Source organism: Amia ocellicauda, chromosome 2 (genome assembly GCF_036373705.1).
Source record: "Amia ocellicauda isolate fAmiCal2 chromosome 2, fAmiCal2.hap1, whole genome shotgun sequence".
Lineage (NCBI taxonomy): Eukaryota > Metazoa > Chordata > Actinopteri > Amiiformes > Amiidae > Amia > Amia ocellicauda.
The window spans coordinates 34,957,577-34,982,912 of record NC_089851.1 but is presented as its reverse complement, the minus strand read 5'-3'; the positions used below and the strand labels follow the sequence as shown (position 1 = coordinate 34,982,912).

General features: G+C 37.6%; 2 protein-coding genes across 3 annotated transcripts in view; both read left to right on the top strand.

Annotated features, from left to right (window-relative positions):
• The window catches only part of cubn (cubilin (intrinsic factor-cobalamin receptor)), a 107,084-nt gene extending 105,134 nt beyond the window's left edge, over positions 1 to 1,950 (top strand). The window contains exons 66-67 of the mRNA XM_066723334.1: positions 162 to 397; positions 1,450 to 1,950. Coding sequence (XP_066579431.1) covers positions 162 to 397; positions 1,450 to 1,557 — 344 coding nt within the window. The 3' untranslated portion in view covers positions 1,558 to 1,950. The remainder of the gene's footprint in view (positions 1 to 161; positions 398 to 1,449) is intronic.
• Positions 1,951 to 3,401: 1,451 nt separating this feature from the next.
• Positions 3,402 to 25,336, top strand: part of rsu1 (Ras suppressor protein 1) — a 67,879-nt gene continuing 45,944 nt past the window's right edge. Inside the window, exons 1-7 of one of the 2 annotated variants that reach the window (XM_066723332.1) lie at positions 3,402 to 3,440; positions 7,756 to 7,867; positions 8,370 to 8,420; positions 17,539 to 17,659; positions 21,766 to 21,884; positions 24,427 to 24,509; positions 25,111 to 25,225. In XM_066723332.1, the coding sequence (XP_066579429.1) occupies positions 3,417 to 3,440; positions 7,756 to 7,867; positions 8,370 to 8,420; positions 17,539 to 17,659; positions 21,766 to 21,884; positions 24,427 to 24,509; positions 25,111 to 25,225 (625 nt within the window). In that variant the 5' untranslated portion in view covers positions 3,402 to 3,416. Of the gene's footprint in view, positions 3,441 to 7,418; positions 7,571 to 7,755; positions 7,868 to 8,369; positions 8,421 to 17,538; positions 17,660 to 21,765; positions 21,885 to 24,426; positions 24,510 to 25,110; positions 25,226 to 25,336 lie in introns of those variants that run through there. The other variant, XM_066723333.1, reaches the window with a different exon arrangement.

Here is a 25,336-nt window from a genome sequence, read left to right as displayed (position 1 = left end):
AATGAAAAAGTATTTTGATTCAGGCTTGGTATAATATGAAAACAGAAACAGTTTTGGTGGTATAAACGTAGTTTATTGGACTAATGATGTCAGATGAACTATGATGCACAAGATTTGTTCCATCAAAACACCGTGATTGTTTACAATGTTGTGTTTTCCAGGCTGTGGTGGGATCCTGTATGGAGATCATGGCTCCTTCACCAGTCCTAACTACCCAGGGACCTATGATAATGGTACAAGCTGTGATTGGACAATCACGGCGCCAGTGGGACGGGTTGTCACTGTGACGTTTGTCTATATCAGTATCGATGACCCTGGAGACTGTGAGAATAACTATATGAAGCTTTACGACGGACCAAACACAAGCACACCACCTGTAGGGCCCTACTGTGGAGAGGTATGAACATTTTATTATTCCTATTAACATAGTTACAATAAAATATAATTGTAAACTAAAATATATTAACTGTATTAACACTCCGGAATGGATGTGTAGGACTCCAAAACATAGCAATCAAAATACACAAAATATGAATATTCATAAGGAGAACATTTAGTACACTTTGCACCCACTACAAATGCAAAAACATTGATAATTAATTGTAATCAAATGAAATATACAAACTTGAGATATTAAAAAAACGCAGCATATCTGAAAAGCAGCATATCACTGTGTCATTGGTACAGTTCCAGTTCTGACTGGGGGGCTGACGTAGTGCCTTTTTGCAAACAGAAATGTGCTCTTTATTCAGTAACCACTTTTACACAGCCCTGGCAAGAGCAACAGGCTGTAAACTGACATACAGATGCTGGGGGAGGGATGCAGGGCTGTGACAGTCACTTATTGCACAGCTAAGATGAGCAGATGAAGGGACACCCATCAGCAGGGGAACACACAGGACAGCAAGCCTACACATAAAATCCCTTCAACATCTATTTATATGCAGTCCTGGCCACATAGTCCATTCAGAGTCCCAGGGGCCACTCCCATAGGCCCCTGCGCTCCACTGACGCTGGGCTCCAGCCCTCACTGCTGGGTCACAACACCAGAGGGCATTACAATGTGTATAAGGTACTGTGTGAGCTGTCCATATGATCTCTCTCTTAGAAGCCCACATCTATCTCCCTCTCTCTTGCTGTGCACTCTGTGGAGTTAGGGTTATTATGGGATGCAGTGCCTTGTGAGAGTAATATATCAAGGACATCTTGCTAAGATATCTGTAGAAGTAACAGATTGATGCATTTCTTATATATTGAAAGTTGAACTCCACCACACGATAAAGGAAACAATGCATAATCATCATATTAACAAGGAAACAAAACACTGCCCAATAGACCTTTAAAGGGTATTATTTGTAATGAGTCAGAAACCAGGTGACTTCAAAGACAATCAGCATGAATAAAAAACACTATCCTGGGCTGACTGCTAATATATCTTTCCCCCCACAGGAAACGAACATCGCTCCATTCACGTCTTCTTCCCACCAAGTGTTTATCCAGTTCCAGGCTCAGTTCGCCACACAGCCATCAGGGTTCAGACTGATGTGGAGGAGCTGAGGAAGGAAACCCCCGTCTGATTTGATAGCATTTGTTTTCACAGTCTGAAAATCACTCCACACCTGAAACAGCTACACTGATGCACTGATCCTACTTGCCCACTCTCTTTCAAAAAAAGAAAAGCAATTAACTGACATCTATGAAAATTCGTTAGTTTAAATTATGTAAATTGTCCAAATATTTGTATTGTATATCAGATCCAGGATTTTGTTTATAAATAATGGTTGTATCTTTTCATGTTTGTTTTTAAGCATAATTAAAGTTGTTCCCAATATCAGTGTCTTGAAGTTATGAATTGAAAAATTGTTCTGCACTGCATATTGTCAATTCTTGTTCTACTTTGTGGAGAGTCTCACGAACGATGCTACATCATCTCCCATTTTTTAAGCTACCTGGATTGTTTGCCTTCTACTCTAAACGCAAATTTGTTTATTTACAAACTGAATGCAGAAATTCTCTATTTGGGCATCCAATATATTAATATAAAGATACCAACAGTACTTCCGCTGGCAAAATATTGAAATATAAAAAGAACTCTATTGCAAAGCAAAACTTGAGTCTACTTTAGTTGTTTGTATCCATCATTTGGAAATCAAAGTGTCCTTGTCAGAATCCCTAATCTTGTTTGTTACCAGCCCAGGCTAACATGGGGTCTGCATTTTAATTCTGCTGTCTGGCATCCTCCTCGGACGCACGTCAACTGCAGTCCTGATGGAAGCCTGATCTGACACCTCTCCCCACACATATGCCAGATCGGCGCCAACAGTAACGGACAGTTTCTAATAAGCTGCTGACAAGAATCTGAAACCAGGAAACGGGAGATTGACTCAAGTCATTTCTTAACGAACTGCAATACTGAAAATATATTTAACCCCCTTTTGATATCAAATATGATAAATACATTCTTGGTCATTTTGAGGTGGGAACAACACCAGAGGGAACTGCTGTTGTAACTTGTACATTCAGTCAAGTCACAGTATTGGAGATGGTCTAATTTATACTTTGTGGGAAATGCCAAGTTGATTCTGAGAAAAAGAAACGTACGCTGTCATAAAATATTTGATGTCATAGAACATTTAACATAGAACAACTTGAGTAAACGTTCAACGTGTTCTCTTATGGCACAATTTGGAAGAGAGTACTGTGGGTTATTACTACCATCATCATCAATGTCCCAGCCTGTGTATGGAAAAGCATGGATTTGTCTGAGTATACTATATTAACACAAGCTGCTGCAACAGATGGTGTTGCCTTCATTTGTAGGGCCTTTTCAGCCCACCTCAGGATACATCTATCTATCTTTGGTTTGTTGTTTAGTTAATAATTCGCCTAAACATAGAAATGAACTCTGTGCCTAGCCTATAGTAAAGACTCTCTCCAGCTGTTTTTAATCCACACAAATTCAACATTAGGGTCTGTGGCTATCATTTGAAGCTGAGCCATAGTGTTTTTAAAATGTACAATATGTTGTTTTGGTTAACGCTTCCACATTATGTTATAAAATGTTTTGTGTAAGTTAAGTATTTAATACAAATCATTCTTATAATTAACTTTGGGTCATCCAAAGTGATAAGACACTATGAATTCACAGTGCACAGGTTTACATCTCTGCACTGGATGTTTGTCATTCAAAATGTAAAGTTCACTACCCTGTGGCATCTGCTCCTGCCAAATATAATCGCTCTAAAAATAGAAGCAACTATCAGTCCGTTTGTAGTAACAAAACCCTGAAAAAACACACGGGTTACCGCTGTCTAGAACTGTTTTTTCTTTATCAAGCCATATTCATCGAGAAGTGTCTTATTAATCCCCCGAGGGCTCAGGGCACACTTTTACTACCAGGACACCGCAGCCAGATAATGTGCTCGCCGTGCAAGTGGAAGGTAAGAGGAGAGAGAGAGAGAGAGGACGCTGCGTTGTGTAACCCAACCCTGGACAAACAGCATGATGGCAACAACAGCTGAAAAACAACTACTAGCAGAGTCATTCTTGTGGTTTGGGGCTATTTCCCCCTCCAATACATTATTTAATAATGTGTGGATACATTCACGACATACAATGTGTAGCTTTTGTTGTGGTTGTTGTTCTACATCTTATGACATTTCTCTATGAAAAGTCAATATCACCAGTTGTCTTACTACAGTCCATTATCCTGCATTGTCAAGTAATGGTTATGTTATGTAATGTCATTATTTTATTAGAATTGTGAATTATTATTTGTCATCATTGTATTACTTGTATAAAATATAGTAGAACTAATACATACATTCAGTCCAAGATATATACAATAAATATTAGATAAAGAGTAGTTTATACATGTTTAAACAAATACCATTTAGTATTACATCCTTTACATGTTAGTTGGCCCTTTAATTTAACATATTGTAACTTACTTCTATATATCACTGAGGTCTTGCCAAGATGTATCCACTTGTTTTGATGCATACAGCATCTCTTTCCTAGGTTATACCAACAAAGTTTATTATCTCATCTTGCAATCTTTTAAAATCATAAATTGTTTGTCTCAATACTCATTAGTCCTCCTGGCCAAAGTCTTGAACGCTTCTTCAGGTGTTGCTGTGTGGAGAGCTTTAGAGAGCTTCCTTCATGCACTCCTTTGAAGATGTTGATTGTGTCTTGGGTTTGATTTTTGATGTGGCTTGTTGTATCTGATGATATTTAAATATGTTGCCATTTGTTTGTATTTGATAGAACACTGATGAACAAATGTACAGATTGAGTTCAAGTTATTGTAAAGCCCAAGCACAGGAGAAGCTCATATTCTCTGAATCTTTCTAAGACTTCCGATAACACGATGTCAAATTGTCTATCTGCTTCTGAATCCGTCTCTTGGTAGGGTGAAGTACAGGGTTGTCGTGAAAGTGATGTTTTAATATTTTTGTAAATACATTGTAAATGGCTAATGGGCCCATAGTTCTGCAGATCTTTGCTGTGTGGTTTCTTGTGAATGAGGGTGTCTGCAGTGTTGTGACTTCTTCTGAGACACTTTAGTAAATATTTTGCAGTCATCTCTATTTCTTCTTTAGTGTCTATCAAGATCTAAACTGTAAGACCATAATCTCCTGGCGCTTTTCAATTTTGCATTTCTTTATGGCATAAGCTACTTCTTATGGTTTTAAATGTGGTATTGCTCCTGTTCATTGTGAAGTGTCTTCAGGTTCACTGCTTTTATCAATACTATACTGGTTTGTGTTGAATTCTTCCACCGTTATGTTAGTTACATCATATTTTTTAAATTGATTTGCAATCTTCATTTATCAGGGCAATGATCAGATTTCTTCCTGTTAAGAGACATTGTTTTGTGATTTTTATATTATTCATTTCAACGGTTTCTTTAAGTTATTGTTGGACTTTTTTCTGTCTTCAGTGATTTGATTCCATACTGTTTTGCATAGTTCAATGTAATTAATTTTTAATGTGGTTGGGATTTATTTCTCTTCTTTTCTTCATATGTTCTTTTGTTTTGTTAGAAATCTTTTAATATTGTTTTGCTGTGTTGGTTCCTCCGAGTTCTCTTGCAGCTCCCATGCTGTATCTTGTGATTTTGTCACACATTTGGTGTGCATCTAGATCTCTTGTTGAACAGTATACAAAAGCGTTTCTTCAGTTCTAAATTGTGCTCCACTTGATCATTTCTGAGTTGTTCAGCTTGTTTGTTTTCTTCCTTACACTTTCTTATTGAGATGTACTGTACACTGTATGGGGGGCCAAATAGGCCATAATACATCGGTTTGTGTGTGTACTTGTGCAGTCTATACTGGTTTGTGTGTGTACTATATCAGTTTGCATGTACACTATATTGGCAGGGCAGGACTAGGGACGAAGGGAAATCAAGGCTGAAGCAGCAGTGCGAGCTTTGTCCTCAAGCAACACATTACTCCATGACTTAACCATTTCATATGAGCAAGTCATTAAAATGTTGTCATTTTTTAGATTTAGTAAGGAGTTCCTAATTTATATTGTGTAACACTGGGATTTATTTCTAAGACTTATTTTAAGAAGTAATTGGCACACTGAATGGTTAACAAAGTAAAAAGTTGAACAATTGAGAATAAATCAATAAACGTATCCCCTATAATTCCCCCATTGAAATCAAATTACTACAAATATAAAACATCACACAGAAATAGCCTAACATACTGATGATGATCATTATATCCAAAACTGTGGGAATATTTACCTTTTAAGAAATAAATACACACACACACACACACACACACACACATATATATATATATATATATATATATATATAGCCATTGTGATATTACACCATAACAATATTTAGTATATTTAAAAGAGTTGGAGTTGCAAAACTACACTTTTAATATATACAATTTTAACACCTATTGGCATTTCTGAGGTTGTTCTCTTCCCAACAGATTTTATTGTTTGTTGTGTGTTATATTGTTATTTGTGATACTGTTATATTGTATACTCTTAATTTCAGTTAACTATGGTGTTAAGAGTTAAATGTGAATAATTGAATGACACTTAAATGCATCACTGCTATATTCCTTTCATATGCAATGTTTTGAATAAGCCAAAGGTTTAATAATATATCCTCCTCCATCATATCATATCATAAATATTGGTTAAGTTTCCAAACTGTGTAGCTGAATAAATTTTTCTTCCAGTTCCAAAAACAAATTAAGTTTCTAGAGCTATAATCAACGTATTTGAGGAACAGAGGTTGATTGTGGCTTATTATTATACACCGATCAGCCATAACATTATGACCACTGACAGGTGAAGTGAATAACACTGATAATCTCGTTATCATGGCACCTGTCAGTGGGTGGGATATATTAGGCAGCAAGTGAACATTTTGTCCTCAAAGTTGATGTGTTAGAAGCAGGAAAAATGGGCAAGCGTAAGGATCTGAGCGACTTTGACAAGGGCCAAATTGTGATGGCTAGACGACTGAGTTAGAGCATCTCCAAAACTGCAGCTCTTGTGGGGTGTTCGCGGTCTGCAGTGGTCATTACCTATCAAAAGTGGTCCAAGGAAGGTAAAGCGGTGAACCGGCGACAGGGTCATGGGCGGCCAAGGCTCATTGATGCACGTGGGGAGCGAAGGCTGGCCCGTGTGGTCCGATCCAACAGACAAGCTACTCAAACTGCTGAAAAAGTGAATGCTGTTCTGATAGAAAGGTGTCAGAACACACAGTCCATCACAGTTTGTTGCGTATGGGGCTGCGCAGCCGCAGACCAGTCAGGGTGCCCATGCTGACCCGTCCACTGCCGAAATCGCCTACAATGGGCACGTGAGCATCAGAACTGGACCACGGAGCAATGGAAGAAGGTGGCCTGGTCTGATGAATCACGAGTTCACAGTGTTGACTTGGCCTCCAAATTCCCCAGATCTCAATCCAATCGAGCATCTGTGGGATGTGCTGGACAAACAAGTCCGATCCATGGAGGCCCCACCTCGCAACTTACAGGACTTAAAGGATCTGCTGCTGACATCTTGGTGCCAGAGACCACAGCACACCTTCAGAGGTCTAGTGGAGTCCATGCCTCGACGGGTCAGGGCTGTTTTGGGACCCACACAATATTAGGCAGGTGGTCATAATGTCATGGCTGATCGGTGTATGCAGAACTTCACTGAACTACAGAGCAAAGTGCTGTTTCACTACGGAGCCTTTTTTCTGTTGCAACTTCCTGCTACTGACCAATGGCCTTTTCTACAAGCAAAATAAACTCGAGCGCCAGGTGGGTTTGCGGGTTTGTGATTGGTACAGCTCTGCGCTGTTCCCATGTTTGTCCTGGATACAGGGCGGTGTCTCGGTGTGATTGGTCACACGGGCGGCTCTGCGGCGCTGGACGGGCTGGGCGCGGGGTGGCGCACGCGCAGTTCCGCTGGGTTGGGTGCGCGCAGCTCTTCACATCCGCGAGCGCCGAGTTCGTCCGAAACCTTTCTTTTTTAGAGTTTAGCATCATTTCAATTGTTGTTCGTTTAATTTTATTTGGATACAACCGGCCAAAAAAAGGTTCCTTTGTTGTTACTTATTTTATGTATTATTATTATTAGTTTATTTTTTGACAAACTCCTTATCAGCAGTTACAATCATAGAATAGTTGAATTCAGTTGCTGCATTATTTATTTGATCTTGTACGCTTTTACAGTTAGTCTGTATCAATATAACTTGTTCCCCCTGCTTTCATTCCCATACAGAAAATGTCGAAGTCTTTGAAGAAGATAGTGGAGGAGAGCAGGGAGAAGAACTTGCCCGAAGTGGACATGTGTGACAGGAGTATTTCCAATATGCTGGATGTACCCGGGCTATGTAAGTAACATTAACAATCAGTCTAAATATATTAGTTATATATTTTTTCCAAACTCTACATGCATATGGGTCACTTGTCACGATCATGAGATTTCCTTCCTTGAAAAAGCTAACGCAGTGCAGCAAGTTGCGGCTTATTGCACAGTGTTTAGTAGCACTGCAGCAGACTTTCAATAACTGTGTTTATATCACTGGACTAGGTGTGCCTGTATTACTGTCTTACGTAAATACGTCCCATATTTAGTCATTCCAGCTGCAACTAAAAGACACATTGTGTATGACCTAATATGCTGATGTTCTCAGACCAATGTAAACAGACACTGGAGTCAGTCTAATGAATGCTACTGTCTCTCTCTACATATACTCCATATAGTATAGTGCAGTATCTGTTCATCCAAGCACACCTCATTGATTAAAAGTGCCCATGAAAAGTATGCTTTATTTCTTTCCTTGCACAGTGAAAATGCGGAAACTGATCAGCTATTTTTGGGTTGTTTTGCAGTCACCTTATCCAACGTCACTCAGCTGGTTCTCAGCCACAATAAACTTACAAGTAAGTTTGTTTTTTGCCTGTTTTTTTTTTTACGTCTGGTGTTATACTGAAACCTGCCAGATCCCATACATTGAAGTCTGTAGATGAATAGATATAATTAGGCGCCCTAGAGAAGAAAAAATGTAGATACAAATACACACATTCTTTTGCATTTTAAGTGTCATTTGAGTGCAGTACGACTGGTGCACATGTTTAACAATATTATGTGTGCAAGGTGTACTGGGGAGATTTGTGTATTCGTGCACATGCTAATAAAGTGTACCGACACCGTATGGTCCTCACAATGAATATGTACTGAGGGGTTTGTGATGCCTAGAGATGTTTCCTTGCATGCCATGAGGAATGTGCAGGCGACTCATTGTTTATTTTGATTCTTAAAATAAAATGCAGTGTTTTAAGTTTGTAGGTGTGAAACTGCACCATCTGTCACAAAATGCAGTTTTAACTTTAGTTACCAACTAGGTAACTAAACTATTTATTATTACTATTTAGGAAACTATTATTTATTACTATTTAGGAAACTATTTATTGGAATTGTTTTAATAAAAACAGGTATTTTTGTATAAGAACTACCAAGCCATCATTCTAAAGTCTCTTGTAGTGAGTAAAATCTAACATTGTGAAAAGATTAAAATAATACATATGCCTGCTGCAGGTATTTTTAACATCCTATCCCCGAATAGAGAACCCCAATGTAAATAATTATGAGAAAAAATATTATGAAGAGGATCACCATGTTTCATATTTTTGACAGACATTTTAATCCTGAGTAGTCCAGACTAACAGGCTGTTTGCTTGTGGCACAGTGTGGTCAGTGCGCTTCCTCCTGATGACTCGGGGAAACCATTAGTTTGATGGGCAGTGTCAGTTTCAGGTCCTTGTGAATCCCCTTTTGACCACTAGAGGCTGCACTTGCCACAGTTGATTTAATCCCCTACCTAAAAACCTCAGTGGTCATTCTCCAAGGGCTGGGAAGTCAAAGTCTTGTCTTTCCATCACGTTAACAGATGGTTCATTTTCAAATAAATGGGAAAGACATTAATGGGCAAACACCTGTTAATCCAGATTCCCGAGATGTTTGTTCGTTCCTTAAGAAAATTCAAGACAGAAGGGCTAGCCTGCTTGCACTGGAAGTTGACACCCGGATTGTTTATTTCGATTTTATAAAAAAAATAATATATATATATATATTAATATGTACACATTCCAGGACATCACAAACATGTCTAATCACAAAGACATTTAAATTATACTTCGAAAAGGTAATTAGGTAAACTGCACGAAGCATCAATATTTTAAAGCTATCATAACATAAAGTATCTTATACATCCTCCCTTTAGCTTCTCCTGTCTAGCAATAGACTGCATGCATGCCTCATATTTCTGGTAGTGTATGTTGTGCGTGCATGTGTAGTGAATCAGCTGGGCACCATGTGCATGTCATATTAAATATCAACATCCTTTGTCTAGAGAAAACAGGGACACCCCTTCCCTGGCTTCATCTCCAATTGGAATAACCGGGAATGACTTCTATGTTCTTTGGTTTTAATAAGCCACTAAGCAAAGTTTTTCTGATAATTTTTCTTCATGCATATGAGTAGAAATTAGAGAACCAAAAAGAGTCTTCTGCATTACAGTTCATGATTTTATTTAGACGTGTTTAAGAGGAAGTTCAAGTAAGAGCAGAAAGTATGCCAATAGTTACTATGTGCAGTCAAAACTAGTATAATTAGCAATAATACAGATACAGTGACCATTAAGACAATTTAAGTTACAGTTATATTAAGGAGCATTATCGGCAGGTATCAAGGTGGTGGAGTTAAAAAGTACAATAACATTTGATGGTCGTATTTTCCACAAGGGTAAGGTTGAAGAATGATAGTTTAGCTGCTACAAATGCATGATTACCATGCCAAGAAAATACTGAACATAATATCAAATGATGTTAAAGTAATAGATCTACAATTTCATATTGTTTCAATAAGTAACTATAACTACGAACAAGGAAGTGAAGTGTTATACTTTGAATGTTGATTTCAGGCAAACTCACTCTGCATAAAGTCTGGCTTCTGAATAATTCTGAGAGACCAATTCAATTATGTCTACATCTAGTTACTGAAACATGTATACATGTATACATGCAGACTTCATGTACTGCTACACAATATAGTTCAGAGCAGTGGTAAGGTATTCCCTCTGTAATGAAAACATTGTTAAGGAAGTGAAGCAACACTGGGGTCTTTTCATATGAAAGTGAAAACCTTTATCTACCCATCTACGTTATTTTTCAAATTGAATATCAGTTAAGTATTTTTATATAGATCATGTTAATCAATATATATACAGTCCACCTTAAAGGTATCCAGAAGAAAAAAAAAAAATCTAAATTCGAAATATGTCCAGCCATGTCCAGAACCCTCAACATTAAAGAGTGAGCTCTTCTGTGTTCACAAGGCTGGAAATGCAAGAGTATTTTTTAATAGTTTTGGGGGCTACTTAGATTGACAATACAAATTGACTGGATAACAAGTTTGATTTGTTTGGAATTGATGAGTTTTCCAATAGAGTATCTGGAAAAGCCACTCATTCATTTTCAACAATTCAGTTGACACTTTTGGATGCGCTCGACTGTGTCCAGCCAATAATATACGATTTTGCTTTTAATCACCCTGATTCACTACATTTGAAGTACTGTATTGCTACTGACACAAGAAGACAAGCAGGATACTTAATCATTTATAGTTTGTGTTCCTATGGGGTGTGGAGGGGCTAGACTTTTTTCTTGCTGGCAACTGCTGTTTTGAAAAATAATGTAGTACAATATCCCTAGCAGCTGCAGCGAAGTCAGGTGCTGAGATTGAGCTGTCCTGCTTGAGGACGTAACTGATTTGAATAGAGAGAGCGCATCACTGTCACAGTGTCTCTGGATGTTGTAAAAGGGTGTCTTGATTGAATCAGAAATCAATCCATTCCAGCACCGCATTACATCAGGGAATAGGTGATCAACTTTAATAATTTAAAACCGTGTATTACTATTAATGATAATACACAATATATTCTCTTTCACCATGTAACATTTCATGTGATGTTTTATATTTGCATCCAGAACTCTGTTTGGTGTACTGATAGGACATAGTCTTATAGCTAAATTCACCCACGTTAGAGAAATCATGTTTCCATTTAGCAGTGTCTCAGTGGGGAAATGGAAATTTTATGCAGGTAAAAGATGAAGAACATGATTGTCAGTACAAGAGGGGGCAAGATAGGTCATTATAAACACTTGTGGATGTGGTCTTTACTTTATGATATCATTTTTACATCTCTAACTTGACACAGAGGAGTCTTAGATCAGAAGTCTTTGAGATTCAGGGCAGTAGCAGATTTTGTGGCCATTAATACATGTAATTCTGGAAGTAAAGGATGTATGATCAGGCTCAAAACTAAGAAGGATCCTAAGTCCAGTCATGTAGGGATGAGGCTGCCCCCAAAAGAACCCAGGGAAAGGTCAACCAAGAGCGTTCTGCGCAGTATAGCCATACCTGAAGCACCCCTGGGTTTCCAGTCAATGAGGTGTAGTAATACATTGTATATATACAGGTTTGGAGACGCATCTTGCATTCTGGAAACACCTCCTCTGGATAAGCCTTTTGGGAGTTTCAGACTCTTCTTTTTGTGATATCCTACCTGAGCCTATAACTGGGTATCACAATTTAATGGATTGCCAGCTGTACTCATTTAATGTATCATTATAAGCAGTAAAGTGGACAATCTGGTTTCCTTTTCCTGGTATCTAGCCAACACATTGCCTGCAAATTGAGTTTCAACCACAGATGAAATTGTTGAAAAATAATAATAATTTTGATTGCGTGTAAACATTGGAGATCATCAAACGTCTCCGTGATCTGATACTTTTTATTTTCTTGAACCTGTTTTTCCAGACTTAAAAAATAAATAAATAACTAGCCAAAGATTCTAATAAAGAACATTCTTGAACACCATATTTCTGTATTGACGTAAGTCTGAATGACCACACAGTGTATATTAAGCCGATCCAAAACCAAATGGGTAAAAAAATCAACTAATTTGTAAACAGTCCATTGTTTTTGACGGAGGCGTGAATAATGAGGAGAGAGATGGTAGATAGTGATCTGCACACCTGATCTTTTCCAATCAGTCTCTCACACCATTAATTAAAGCCAGTAGGAGTCATGGCAGTTTTTCTTGCGACATTTTATAATTTATCAGCCTTTTATTGTTCACTTTATGGTTTGCAGATTAAAAAATAAATAACAATACAGTGGTTTCTTTTCCAAATCCTTTTTTTCTTTTGGTAAATCTCCCTCTGAAATGACTCTCAGGCTCACAGAAAGGAATTTCATAATTATAACTTTGCATGACTCACTTTCAGCAGAAAATCAAAATAAAGTAAAATAATGTTATCTTGGACAATAGGCTGGGAGCTGTCTTTTCAAGGCAAAATGCTTCTGTTCATGCTTAATTAATGACAACCTCTCAAATGAGGACATATTTCTCCTCCACAGTGTATGAAGATTTCTCATCATACAGACTTCAACTGTTCCAAAAAGTGTTTTGTCATGTATCTGAAGTTATTAATGAAAACATGAATATTCAATCAGATTATGAAATAACACTTAAAACAAAAGAAAAAAAAAATCTGATAATACATTAGCTGCAAAGAGAAAGGAAACTTGCAAACATACAGTGCACAGTATTTTATCACCTATTGGTGCCTCCTTAAGACGCATTTGTTTAAATTATACCCGTTTATCATTGTGATATTCTCTTAAACTTTAAGATGTATGCAGTGTAATGTTTAGTGATTGTTGTATAGTTATGTTGGCATTCTTGTAATGTTGTGTAGCCTACATTTGGCATTTGAAGTAATGTAAGTCATCTTTGATAAAGCCATCTGCTTTTTTATGTTTGGTAAATCTCCCTCTGAAATGACAGTCTAAGGCTATAAGACAGCAATGTGATATTTTTAACTTTTGCATGATTCATTTCCAGCAGATTTGTTTTTATTATTTTATAAATTACTATATATTAGTTGTTTTTTTTGGATGAAATGATAATAAGAAATTATCTACCTTTTGAAATTGGAGAGAACATAGTGGTTCTGCAATGTAGGGTTATCAATGTGGATTGAAGCATTTTCTATTGAAAAGATGAGGAGGTGTGCAAGACTTTGTCCAAGGCTGAGTATTGATTTGGCTCCAGCTGAAAGTTTCTAGCATACCATGCAAATTTAAAAATATCCTATTGTTTGGGATATTGATTGTATTACTGCTAGTGTCCAGGTGGATTTACAAAGATTTTGTGTGTGTGTGTGTGTGTGTGTGTGTGGTTTTGTTATTTTAGAACCAAAACTAGGGAAGGTTATAAGTATCTGGAAAAAATAATCCGCATCATACAGATGGCTTTTCAATGCGTTAAGACATTGATTGAAGTGTAAAGGAAAGGTTTCTACCTTAACCAGCTCCATTCTCTTCCCATTCTGCTCAGTCAATTAAGAGAGAGTTTGTATACAGTCCTGTACCCTTTTCCATTTGGTGTAGTATATTCACTTGATTGATTTATAAGCCGTTTACCTATCAAAATAGATAGACCGAAGACAGAAGTATTTGTCTTTGAGTTACAGCCCCAAAATTGAGATTACTTCAAAACAATACAGAAAAAACTCATCATACAGCCCCAGCCCCTACTAGTACAGTACTGTGCAAAAATTTTAGGCAGGTGTGAAAAAATGCTGTAAAGTAAGAATGCTTTCAAAAATAGACATGTTAATAGATTATATTTATCAATTAACTAAATGCAAAGTGAGTGAACAGAAGAAAAATCTTAGTTATACTGCATCAGCAAGGTCTCTCCCAGGCAGAAATTGCAAGGCAGACAGGGGTTTCCAGATGTGCTGTCCAAGCTCTTTTGAAGATGCACATAGAAACGAGCAACGTTGAGGACCGTAGACGCAGTGGTCGGCCAAGGAAACTTACTGCAGCAGATGAAAGGCACATCATGCTTACTTCCCTTCACAATCGGAAGATGTCCAGCAGTGCCATCAGCTCAGAATTGGCAGAAAACAGTGGGACCCTGGTACACCCATCTACTGTCCGGAGAAGTCTGGTCAGAAGTGGCCTTCATGGAAGACTTGCGGCCAAAAAGCCATACCTCCAACGTGGCAACAAGGCCAGGCGACTCAACTATGCACGAAAACACAGGAACTGGGGTGCAGAAAAATGGCAGCAAGTGCTCTGGACTAATGAGTCAAAATGTTAAATATTTGGCTGTAGCAGAAGGCAGTTTGGGCTGGAGAGTGGTACATGAATGAGTGTCTTCAGGCAACAGTGAAGCATGGTGGAGGTTCCTTGCAGGTTTGGGGCTGCATTTCTGCAAATGGAGTTGGGGATTTGGTCAGAATGAATGGTCTCCTCAATGCTGAGAAGTACAGGCAGATACTTATACATCATGCAATACCATCAGGGAGGCATCTGATTGGCCCCAAATTTATTCTGCAGCATGACAACGACCCCAAACATACAGTGACAGTCATTAAGAACTATCTTCAACGTAAAGAAGAACAAGAAGTGATGGTATGGCCCCCACAGAGCCCTGATCTCAACATCATCAAGTCTGTCTGGGATTACATGAAGAGAGAGAAGCAACTGAGGCTGCCTAAATCCACAGAAGAGCTGTGGTTAGTTCCCCAAGATGTTTGGGCCAACCTACCTGCCGAGTTCCTTCAAAAACTGTGTGCAAGTGTACCTAGATGAATGTATGCTGTTTTGAAGGCAAAGGGTAATCACACCAAATATTGATTTGATGTAGATTTTTCTTCTGTTCACTCACTTTGCATTTAGTTAATTGATAAATATACTCTGTTAACATGTCTATTTTTTAAAGCATTCTTACTTAACAGCATTTTTTTTCACACCTGCCTAAAACTTTTGCACAGTACTGTATGTTATAAGAGTTTATTGTGTAAAAAGAGTATTTAACAAGCATCTAAATATTCAGTCCTTTTTCAGATGACTACCTTTAATAATTCACTTAAGTAGACATTCTATAGTGCCAACTGAAATTATTCATATTGATTATAGAGATTTCTTGGTAAAAGTGAGTGCCTTGTGTAACATTTATAGAGACAAATACATGTTTAAACAGAATTTGATGTATTAGTTCCAGTCGAATGCAGTTTATTAAATTTATTTTCAGATGTAATAACTGCCTAGCCATGAGGTCACTGAACAATACAAAAATACTGAAGTGGCTGTTCTTTAGTTGAATGGAGAAGCTTTCCTCTAGTGGTGCCTCTTACAACAAAGGAATCAAAACATTTTGCAATAGTTATTTTATTTGATATCTGTTCCACTTACTGCTTTGTGTTCAACTTCATACAATATTGCTTGTTAAATAACAATTTATGTACAATTTCTATGTCTGCCACAATTCCCCACTTGTCATTAATGCAAAGAAATCCAGCACTTCAGCACAAATCTCTTGCACAGAAGCATACAGTTATGGACACTCAGTCAAAGGATGCATTGAAGGCCAATCAAGCTCTCTTCACTCATTCCCTAATGAAGTAGGACACCCATGGCCATATGCCATGGCCTACTTATCTGCTTATGGAAGGTATACATATTTCTGATGTTTTGTATAGCTTTGTAGACTATTTTGATTTGCTTACTTTAGTATGAGGTCAGTTGAAGATATTTCTACATTCTTCATAGATGCTATTTTCTTTGTTTTATTCACTGATTACTATATTCAATCTGAAGTTGTAAAATTACTGATAAAAGTAAATAATACATTTTATGAGGGCAATCAAAATGGAGCTGTTATCAAAATAAAAAAAATAGAAATGATTTTCCTTGTGGATTAATATGCACATGTTTATTTAATGAAAACAAATCCCCTCACAACTTAATGTAAAAAGTTCCAGCTTTTTTGCAGAATGTTTTTGTTGTGATTTGAGAATTCAAGTTGGTGTTTGTAGCGCAGACGGTCATATGTGCTGAAACTTGTCCTTTCTCTAATATGTTTGTGTGTATATTCTGAAACGATGGGGTTTATCTGTCCAGTGGCATTCGTGTCACGCAGTGGCACTGCCTTTTGTGTGTGTATATATTTTTCTCTTTAATGAACACACATTGATCAGCCACTAATCTGATAGAGGCCTTGTTATCTTCATTGATTTTGTCCTCCTTTGGCTGAATCGAATCAGGGCAGAAATAAATTGGTCATGTAAAACGGTTCCATCATTAAAACGTCAAATCTATCCCACTATGAATGATTGATAATTGAGCTGTTAAATATGTAATATCTAATTGCTCTCTTCAGTAGCTAATTAAGTTATATACAGTCAATAGATAATGATTGGCCCTCAATTTTTCTTCTTCCCTCAAGGTCATTCAGGTTGTTGACCAAAATAATAACAATAATAATAATGCTGCAGTTTACAATTTGCTAATTTGGAGTTCATGTTGCTCTTATTGACGCATTTGCTTTTTGCTTTGTATATCAAATCTGTCAGGTTATTTATTTGTTTTAGTTATCCCCGCTGTCTCCATTGTTAAAGTTATAGTTTGGTTCATATGACATTTGTCGTCTTTAGTGGCTTAGTAATTTGTTGATACAAACCTAGCTGGTTCTTTAGTTAAGCGATGACATTGTTACTGGAAGATGATAATTTTAAATACTCCTCTTTTTGAGACAATTCAACTAATTGGTATAACAACTAATGCAATTTAATTGTATGGTGAAAGTGCAGCATAGAGTTCCAAATTCTTGTTATAGAGGTTTTGTTTCAGCTTAACCAAAAAATACAATATAGGCTATATGTTCTGTGACAAATATATAATTTTTTACGTCTGTTTGTTAAATATATCCTTGAAACAAAACAACATACTAAGTATGTTCATAAAACATACATGCTGCGTGATTTATTTTTGTTTTACAGTAGCCTTGTTCTTTGTGAACTTGATTAGGTTTATGTAATAACTAAAAACATAATCTAATGTAATGACATTTTCAGGTTCTGTTTATTGGAACAGTCCTGTAAGTTTAATTTATTAAACATCATGTTTGTATTTTTTAAACAGCTGTTCCACCAAACATTGCCGACATGAAGAACCTGGAGGTGCTGAACTTCTTCAACAACCAGATCGAAGAGCTGCCCACACAGATCAGCAGCCTTCAGAAGCTCAAACACCTCAACCTGGGGTGAGGCATGATTGTGCACAATACAGCTTCCACTTTCTCAGCTGCGATCATTGGTTTACTTCATTTACAGTGCATCCGGAAAGTATTCACAGCGCTTCACTTTTTCCACATTTTGTTATGTTACAGCCTTATTCCAAAATGGATGAAATTCATTATTTTCCTCAAAATTCTACAAACAATACCCCATAATGACAACGTGAAAGAAGTTTTTGAAATCTTTGCAAATTTATAAAAATAAAAAACAAAAAAAGCACATGTACATAAGTATTCACAGCCTTTGCCATGACACTCAATATTGAGCTCAGGTGCATCCTGTTTCCACTGATCATCCTTGAGATGTTTCTACAACTTGATTGGAGTCCATCTGTGGTAAATTCTGTTGATTGGACATGATTTGGAAAGGCACACACCTGTCTATATAAGGTCCCACAGTTAACCATGGCTTGGTTTGTGCTCTGACATGCACGAAGTCCAAGGAATTGTCTGTAGACCTCAGAGACAGGATTGTATCGAGGCACAGATCTGTGGAAGGGTACAGAACAATTTCTGCAGCATTGAAGGTCCCAATGAGCACATTGGCCTCCATCATCCGTAAATGGGAGAAGTTTGGAGCCACCAGGACTCTTCCTAGAGCTGGCCGCCCAGCCAACCTGAGCGATCAGGGGAGAAGGGCCTTAGTCAGGGAGGTGACCAAGACAGAGCTCCAGTGTGTCTCTGTGGAGAGAGGAGAACCTTCCAGAAGAACAACCATCTCTGCAGCACTCCACCAATCAGGCCTGTATGGTAGAGTGGCCAGACGGAAGCCACTCCTCGGTAAAAGGCACATGACAGCCTGCCTGGAGTTTGCCAAAAGGCACCTGAAGGACTCTCAGACCATGAGAAACAAAATTCTTTGGTCTGATGAAACAAAGATTTAACTCTTTGGCCTGAATGGCAAGCGTCATGCCTGGAGGAAACCAGGCACCGCTCATCACCTGGCCAATACCATCCCTACAGTGAAGCTGGTGGTGGCAGCATCATGCTGTGGGGATGCTTTTCAGTGGCAGGAACTGGGAGACTAGTCAGGATCGAGGGAAAGATGAATGCAGCCATGTACAGAGACATCCTTGATGAAAACCTGCTCCAGAGCGCTCTGGACCTCAGACTTAGGCGAAGGTTTATCTTCCAACAGGACAACGACCCTAAGCACACAGCCAAGATAACAAAGGAGTGGCTACAGGACAACTCTGTGAATGTCCTTGAGTGGCCCAGCCAGAGCCCAGACTTGAACCCAATTGAACATCTCTGGAGAGATCTGAAAATGGCTGTGCACCGACGCTCCCCATCCAACCTGATGGATCTTGAGAGGTCCTGCAAAGAAGAATGGGAGAAACTGCCCAGAAATAGGTGTGCCAAGCTTGTAGCATCATACTCGAAAAGACTTGAGGCTGTAACTGGTGCCAAAGGTTCTTCAACAAAGTATTGAGCAAAGGCTGTGAATACTTATGTACATGTGCTTTTTTTGTTTTTTATTTTTAATACATTTGCAAAGATTTCAAACAAACTTCTTTCACGTTGTCATGATGGGGTATTGTTTGTAGAATTTTGAGGAAGATAATGAATTTAATCCATTTTGGAATAAGGCTGTAACATAACAAAATATGGAAAAAGTGAAGCGCTGTGAATACTTTCCGGATCCACTGTTTCTTGTCATTTCCTGTTCCCCCCAGATTTCAGAAATTAAATGCAACAAAAAAATGTTTGCAAAACATACCAAGAGTTCAGTGCTGCACATGGTCAAGAGCAGGGTAACAACATGTTTGTCCTTAATGGTGAGAAACAAGGCAGTTCTCCCATACAGGTTGAATCAAGGCCTCATTATTAGACCAGTATCCCTATAATATCAGGAATGCACCATCAATCTCAGCATCAAGCATGAAAACAGAATTTACATAATTAACCGTCTTGTTAATTATCATTATTTTCTCAAGAAACATTTTCTAAGCATTAAAACGCACAATTAAAAAAAAAACATTCCGCAAATGTAAAATTGCAGTGTTTTTATGTATTTATGTCTGTATAATTTGTAGTTATTTAACTGAATTAAATATATTCTTAAGAAGTCAATTAGACTCTTTCTTATTTGACCCTAATGCTGTGGACAAAAGCAAATCCTTCACACAAACATGCACGTTATAAGAGTAGCATTGACAGCCTACTCTGCTAATGGCATATCATGCATCTAATGGCCATAAGCTTTTGGCCATGAGTTCAGTGGTAGCAATGAAAATGCAAGAACCCTATTTAATTGTATTTGCTGCACTGTAGTTCAGTCTGACCCTCTCAGGCACTTTATAAGACGAACTGTGAACGAGGGCCTGGAGATGGTTATGAAAAGCTTAATTAGAGGAAATGTATGTGTTCATACACACAGCAATGCCTTTGTAGCATATTTCATTTGCTAAAGGGTTAAGCAGCTTTAGTTCTACTTCTGTTATTTAAATTAGATATTTTTATCATCTTGGTCTTTTAGATAAGTTTTCAGTCCCCCTTTAAGCTATACCTGCTGATAACAATCATGTGGTGTGCGTTTGTCTCTGCATGTACAACTGCACACTACCATCAATGCTTACGACAAGCAAGGAACACTGTACTGTAGCTATTTAGCTAGAAGGCTTTATCAATTACACCTTGCAGAAGGTAATTTACTACAGTAACATGAAAATAAACATTTTATAACTCTTGTAAGATAATATACTTTTTTTCTAAATTGGTTCTTCTCATATCCCATTCTGCATTTTTTTGTATTTTGAATATACTGTGGTAAATGAGAAGTCTGGTCATAATAATTTAAATCTTCACACATTTATATAATGTTTTGACTGCTACAAAGCTGTACAGTATGTTGTGAAATAAAGTGCTGCTTTAACCTGTCTGTTCCTTTGTCAAAATGCGTTGCTGTAGCCTCCATTCAAATGCACTAGAAAATGTGAAGAACAGATTTTGCCGAAATGACACTAGGTTTAAATGTACATACATATATATAATACACACACAACTATTTACCAGTAATTCTTAACTCTACTGTGTGTTTGCCTGTAAAACACATGTTCACAAGATTCAAAGTTGTGTTTCTGGACTGAGAGGAGCATTTATATAGAATTAATAGAAGTTCCTCTTTCTTGTTTTAGTTTGTTGGCATTTATTTTCTATGCTAATGCAACTAAAAGTACATATTTTTGCTCATTTTACCAGGTTACATTGATAATTAAACTGAATACCTTGGAGTGTTCTTGATAGATTGAGAGATTTGGAATAAAGCATTCAGTACAATGCCATTTAGGATTAGAGCTTTTTTTTTTTTTTTTTCTCACAAATGCATCTTGCAGCATACATAACATATTTCATTGATTTGCTGTCAGATATGCCATTTTGAGCCATGGTCTTAAAACATAAGCTTTGCTGGCGTATGCATAGCACCATCTTCTATTGAGGACGTGTGCTGGATCATGTTTGTCAAAAGATTTTGTATTAAATATAATACCTTTTTTACAGCTTCAAATCAATGTATAGGTTCATATGGATAGCTAGATGGATAGATATACATACAGAATAGTACATTTATATCTGTGCATGTTAAACAGTATTTAATGCATGTTAACAATGAATAAAGGACACATTTCGTATTCTAATACTAAATGGTACTTTATAATTCTCATAAAAAGTTAATTATATTTGAAGTAGATGATGCGTAAAAAGCTTGATTGCGTTCAGTATCATTTTAAATTGATACCAGTCATTCTCCACTGCCATTTGTTGTCACAATCCCGGTTGCTGTAGAACAATTTACATTTTTTTATTTATTGTTTCTCTTGTTATCTTTTTTCCCTTTTGCCAAATTCTTTCTTCTTTGCAAAATAAAGAAGCAGGACCTTCTCAGTGAATAAGCACACCTTACTATTAAAGCTAGAGACAATTTTCTCTCATTATCTTTTCAGTTTAAGTTGGTTCAAGTTCAGTTTCTTTTGCTTGACTGTTGCATGGATGCCTGCCAGAGCATACATGCCAGGAAGGTGGTGATAAAAGCAACAAATTATAATTTTTCTTATTTCTTCCTCTGCATTCAGAATGAACCGATTGAGCACCCTGCCTCGAGGTTTCGGCTCTCTGCCTGCTTTGGAGGTCCTGGACCTGACTTACAACAACCTCAGCGAGTCCTCTCTCCCTGGGAACTTCTTCTACCTCAGTAAGACACCTGCTTCTCTCTGGGTCACTGCCTGTTGTCCTGCTGTGCAATACAGCTTTTCCACATTGCCAGCAGGCCTTTGCATTTACAGTTGCCTGCAGTACTTGTCAGTGTTTGTACATTTTTTGTCCTTTTGGGTGTACATTTACAATAAATTAGGCTACTATCACATGCAAGAAAATGTTTGAGAAATGTACTGGAGTTAATTAATCAAATAGTCCAAACAGAAACCCTGCACTAAATGGCTTCCTCACTTTAAATGGGTTCCTCTCCAAATATTGGACACTCTTCATCACACAATTCCCTTGTTATACGTTTTTCTGCTCTCGATACATGCTTCTCAATCTCTTAATTTGCATTGTCCATCCATGTCCATATCTACATCGGAGATCTCATTACGAATCTCAAGTGTATTCTGTTGCATTAAAAGGACACTCTTTAAATTGCTATCAGGTGATCGAGAACAGAGGACTCGTTTCGGTACGGATGTAGTCAATCATTGTCCAGTTGAGTAATTCCTCGAGTGAAAAGACAGACCTGTTTAGAGCAAATCTTGTTTGAGTTGTGTAGACTATCTTTAAAAACTCAATGAATGAGATTTGCTCTTTTTTATTACTCAGATAATGAACTAGTTAAATACTGCAGACATTGCAATGCTCTGTATCACCTGGTTGCAGTTGAAAGAGTCCTTTTAATGGAAGGGATTCTTTAATAAGTGCCTGGTTCATCATCCAATTTCTGTGAATTAATTTAGAAATGCACTTAAATTAACAATGCCAATTAATTTTAAAAGCAGGTATGGACACTAAAAATAAACATTGTAGTTAATATAACCTTTGTGTTGGATCCTTTCTGTGCCTGGTGTTTTACCACAGTTCTAACTCTTTGACAAGGCTGCTCATTTGAATATGATTGTAGACTGTATATTTGGAAGCACTGAATTCTATGAAGAAGTAATGGTGGCACCCATGTTGTTAATTATTCATTAATCAAAGACCCGGCTTACTAAATCTGGTTTCCTGTGAGCAGATGTCCATCTCCTTTTTACAAATATGCAATACAAGCTGATCAGGAAGACAGATTTGTCATACTTTCATTTAAAAAAAAATATTTATAATATTTAAAAATAAAAAATAAGAGGCTGTTGGTTTCCTTAGGGCTGAATTTGTCACTCTGTTACATTCCATAGCAGATGACAACTGTTGACTACAGCTGATCAAATGACCAAACTTCTGTATACTCATATTTCCACTTTTTATTTCCACTCATATACTCAAAACAAAAACTCAAAATCTGACTGTTCAATATGGGTTTATGATTTTACAATTCTGTTTCTGGGAAGCCAGCTCATTTCTTGTGGCGTATGAGGGAATGTGCTCAAACTTGCACGTGTTTGGTTTGTATTCTTAACATTTGCTTTATCTCAAAATTATCAACATTTACTGCAGATTTAAAGAGGAGATGGCATAACATCCTCTAGAACCAGGTTTTCCAAAGCTCACAATCAAAAATGGTGTTTCTCAAGGAGCACAGGATTACTCCACCCACCTGAAACAGCACTTTTGTACTGTGCATAGAGAGACAGAGAGGGTTGTTTCTGGGTAGGAGTGGTAAAGCTGTGCTATGGTCCGATTTAATGCTGACAGGGTTTAGGCAGTGATTTGTGACATTTCTGACAGTGGACATTTTTTTTAAATTTATTAATTATTGAGATGCAAATCAAACGAAAACAAACACAACATAATCTTAATAATAATACATTCTTTTATTACATTATTACAATTTTTAAATAGTTTTTGACCTTAAAAGGGAAAGTAACTGGGTCCAGAGAAATGTAAACATCCCTAAGTGGAGCTTCAGCTGTTTAAGTGACTTGCTTGTCATTTTTCTTAACATTGTTCACGCACTGACACGTTCCTAAACTGGGAATATAAAGCTGTAATGTGATCGCTTGCAAGATGTCAGCTTGCTGTCAGTACAGGGGCGTGTCCTCAAGACTGCTGTCTGTCTGACATCACATGCATCTGGTTTGGAGAAGGGTTTTCCCCAAACAGTGGTGATTGACATCAGAGACAACAGCCAAAGAGGAGAACTGCTTCTTGCATGAATGCAAGGTGACCTCTTGAGAGAGATTGCATTTGAGCTCCGTGAGTTTAAAAGTCGTCAGATATGGACAGCAAAAAGGAAATGGCAATATTATGTAAACAGTTGAAGCACTGTGTGGCATTATACATTTCAGCTTCCGGACATGTAAAGTGTGATGAACTCAATGTGATTTTCATGGCTTGGACAGGCTTTTATCATTGGCTTGATCTTTTAATTATGCCAATCCTCTTTGGTTATGGATGCTTTCCTGGCCACAGCAGCACAATAAGACTGTAAATCTATGTTTGACCTGATTGTTATTGTTGGGTGCCCTGGGTTTGTCAGATGCTTTTCGCCAAGCCCTGGTTATTAATCAAAACTGACTCCTGTTATTGATCAAGCCTCAAATGGTCTGCTTTTATGCCAGCCTGTTTATATATTGCTGTTTAATTTGCAGCCACCCTGCGTGCACTCTATCTAAGTGACAACGATTTCGAAATCCTGCCTCCAGATATCGGGAAGCTTGCAAAACTGCAGATAGTGAGTAATTTATCTAAATTCCTAGAAAATCAATTCACTTTTATTTTTTTTTCTTTGCTTTTTCTTATTTGCAGGGCTTTTACAGGACTTGTATCAACTCCATTTGATTTAGGTTCATTTGAAAAGGTGGTTCCTGCAGCCTTTGTTTGGGTACCTGCACAGAAATAAAACAGTGATGTACTTGTGTTCAGGGTGCAAGTTTGGCTTTTGTGAGACAGGCAGGGAGATTTTCAAGTCTCCCACCATTACAGTGAATACTTTGAACGATTTTGATTTTAAAATTGAAGTTCTCTACTTTGAAAAGATTGCCAGAGATATTTTTCCTGTAGTGGCCAACTGCTACCTGTACTGCCTATTTGTTCTGCCTCTCTACCCTATGCGTCCTCAGACTCCGTTCTTTGCTCAGTGAGGTTTCTAGTTGATGCTGAATTTGTTCTGTAATTTGAACTTGTCTCCTATGACACAGTGAAACATACTTCACCTGATGCTTAAGCTCTGTTGAAATCCACACTTCCAATCTTGGCTTGAAAAGCTGGTGAATGAACTGCATGTACTGTTTTGTTTGCCAATACCTTTCTTATGTGTAAACATCTCTTTCCAGCTTAGCCTGAGAGACAACGACCTGATTTCTTTGCCCAAAGAGATTGGGGATCTGGCACAGCTGAAAGAGCTGCATATTCAAGGGAATCGACTCACTGTTCTTCCACCTGAATTGGGTAAGTATATATAGGAGAATGGTGGTCCAATGAAATCCATTTAAAAATATAAAGGACAAGAGTTAGGTTACAGTAGGACTATGCTTATCTCGGAGGAGAATTTGTTTATTT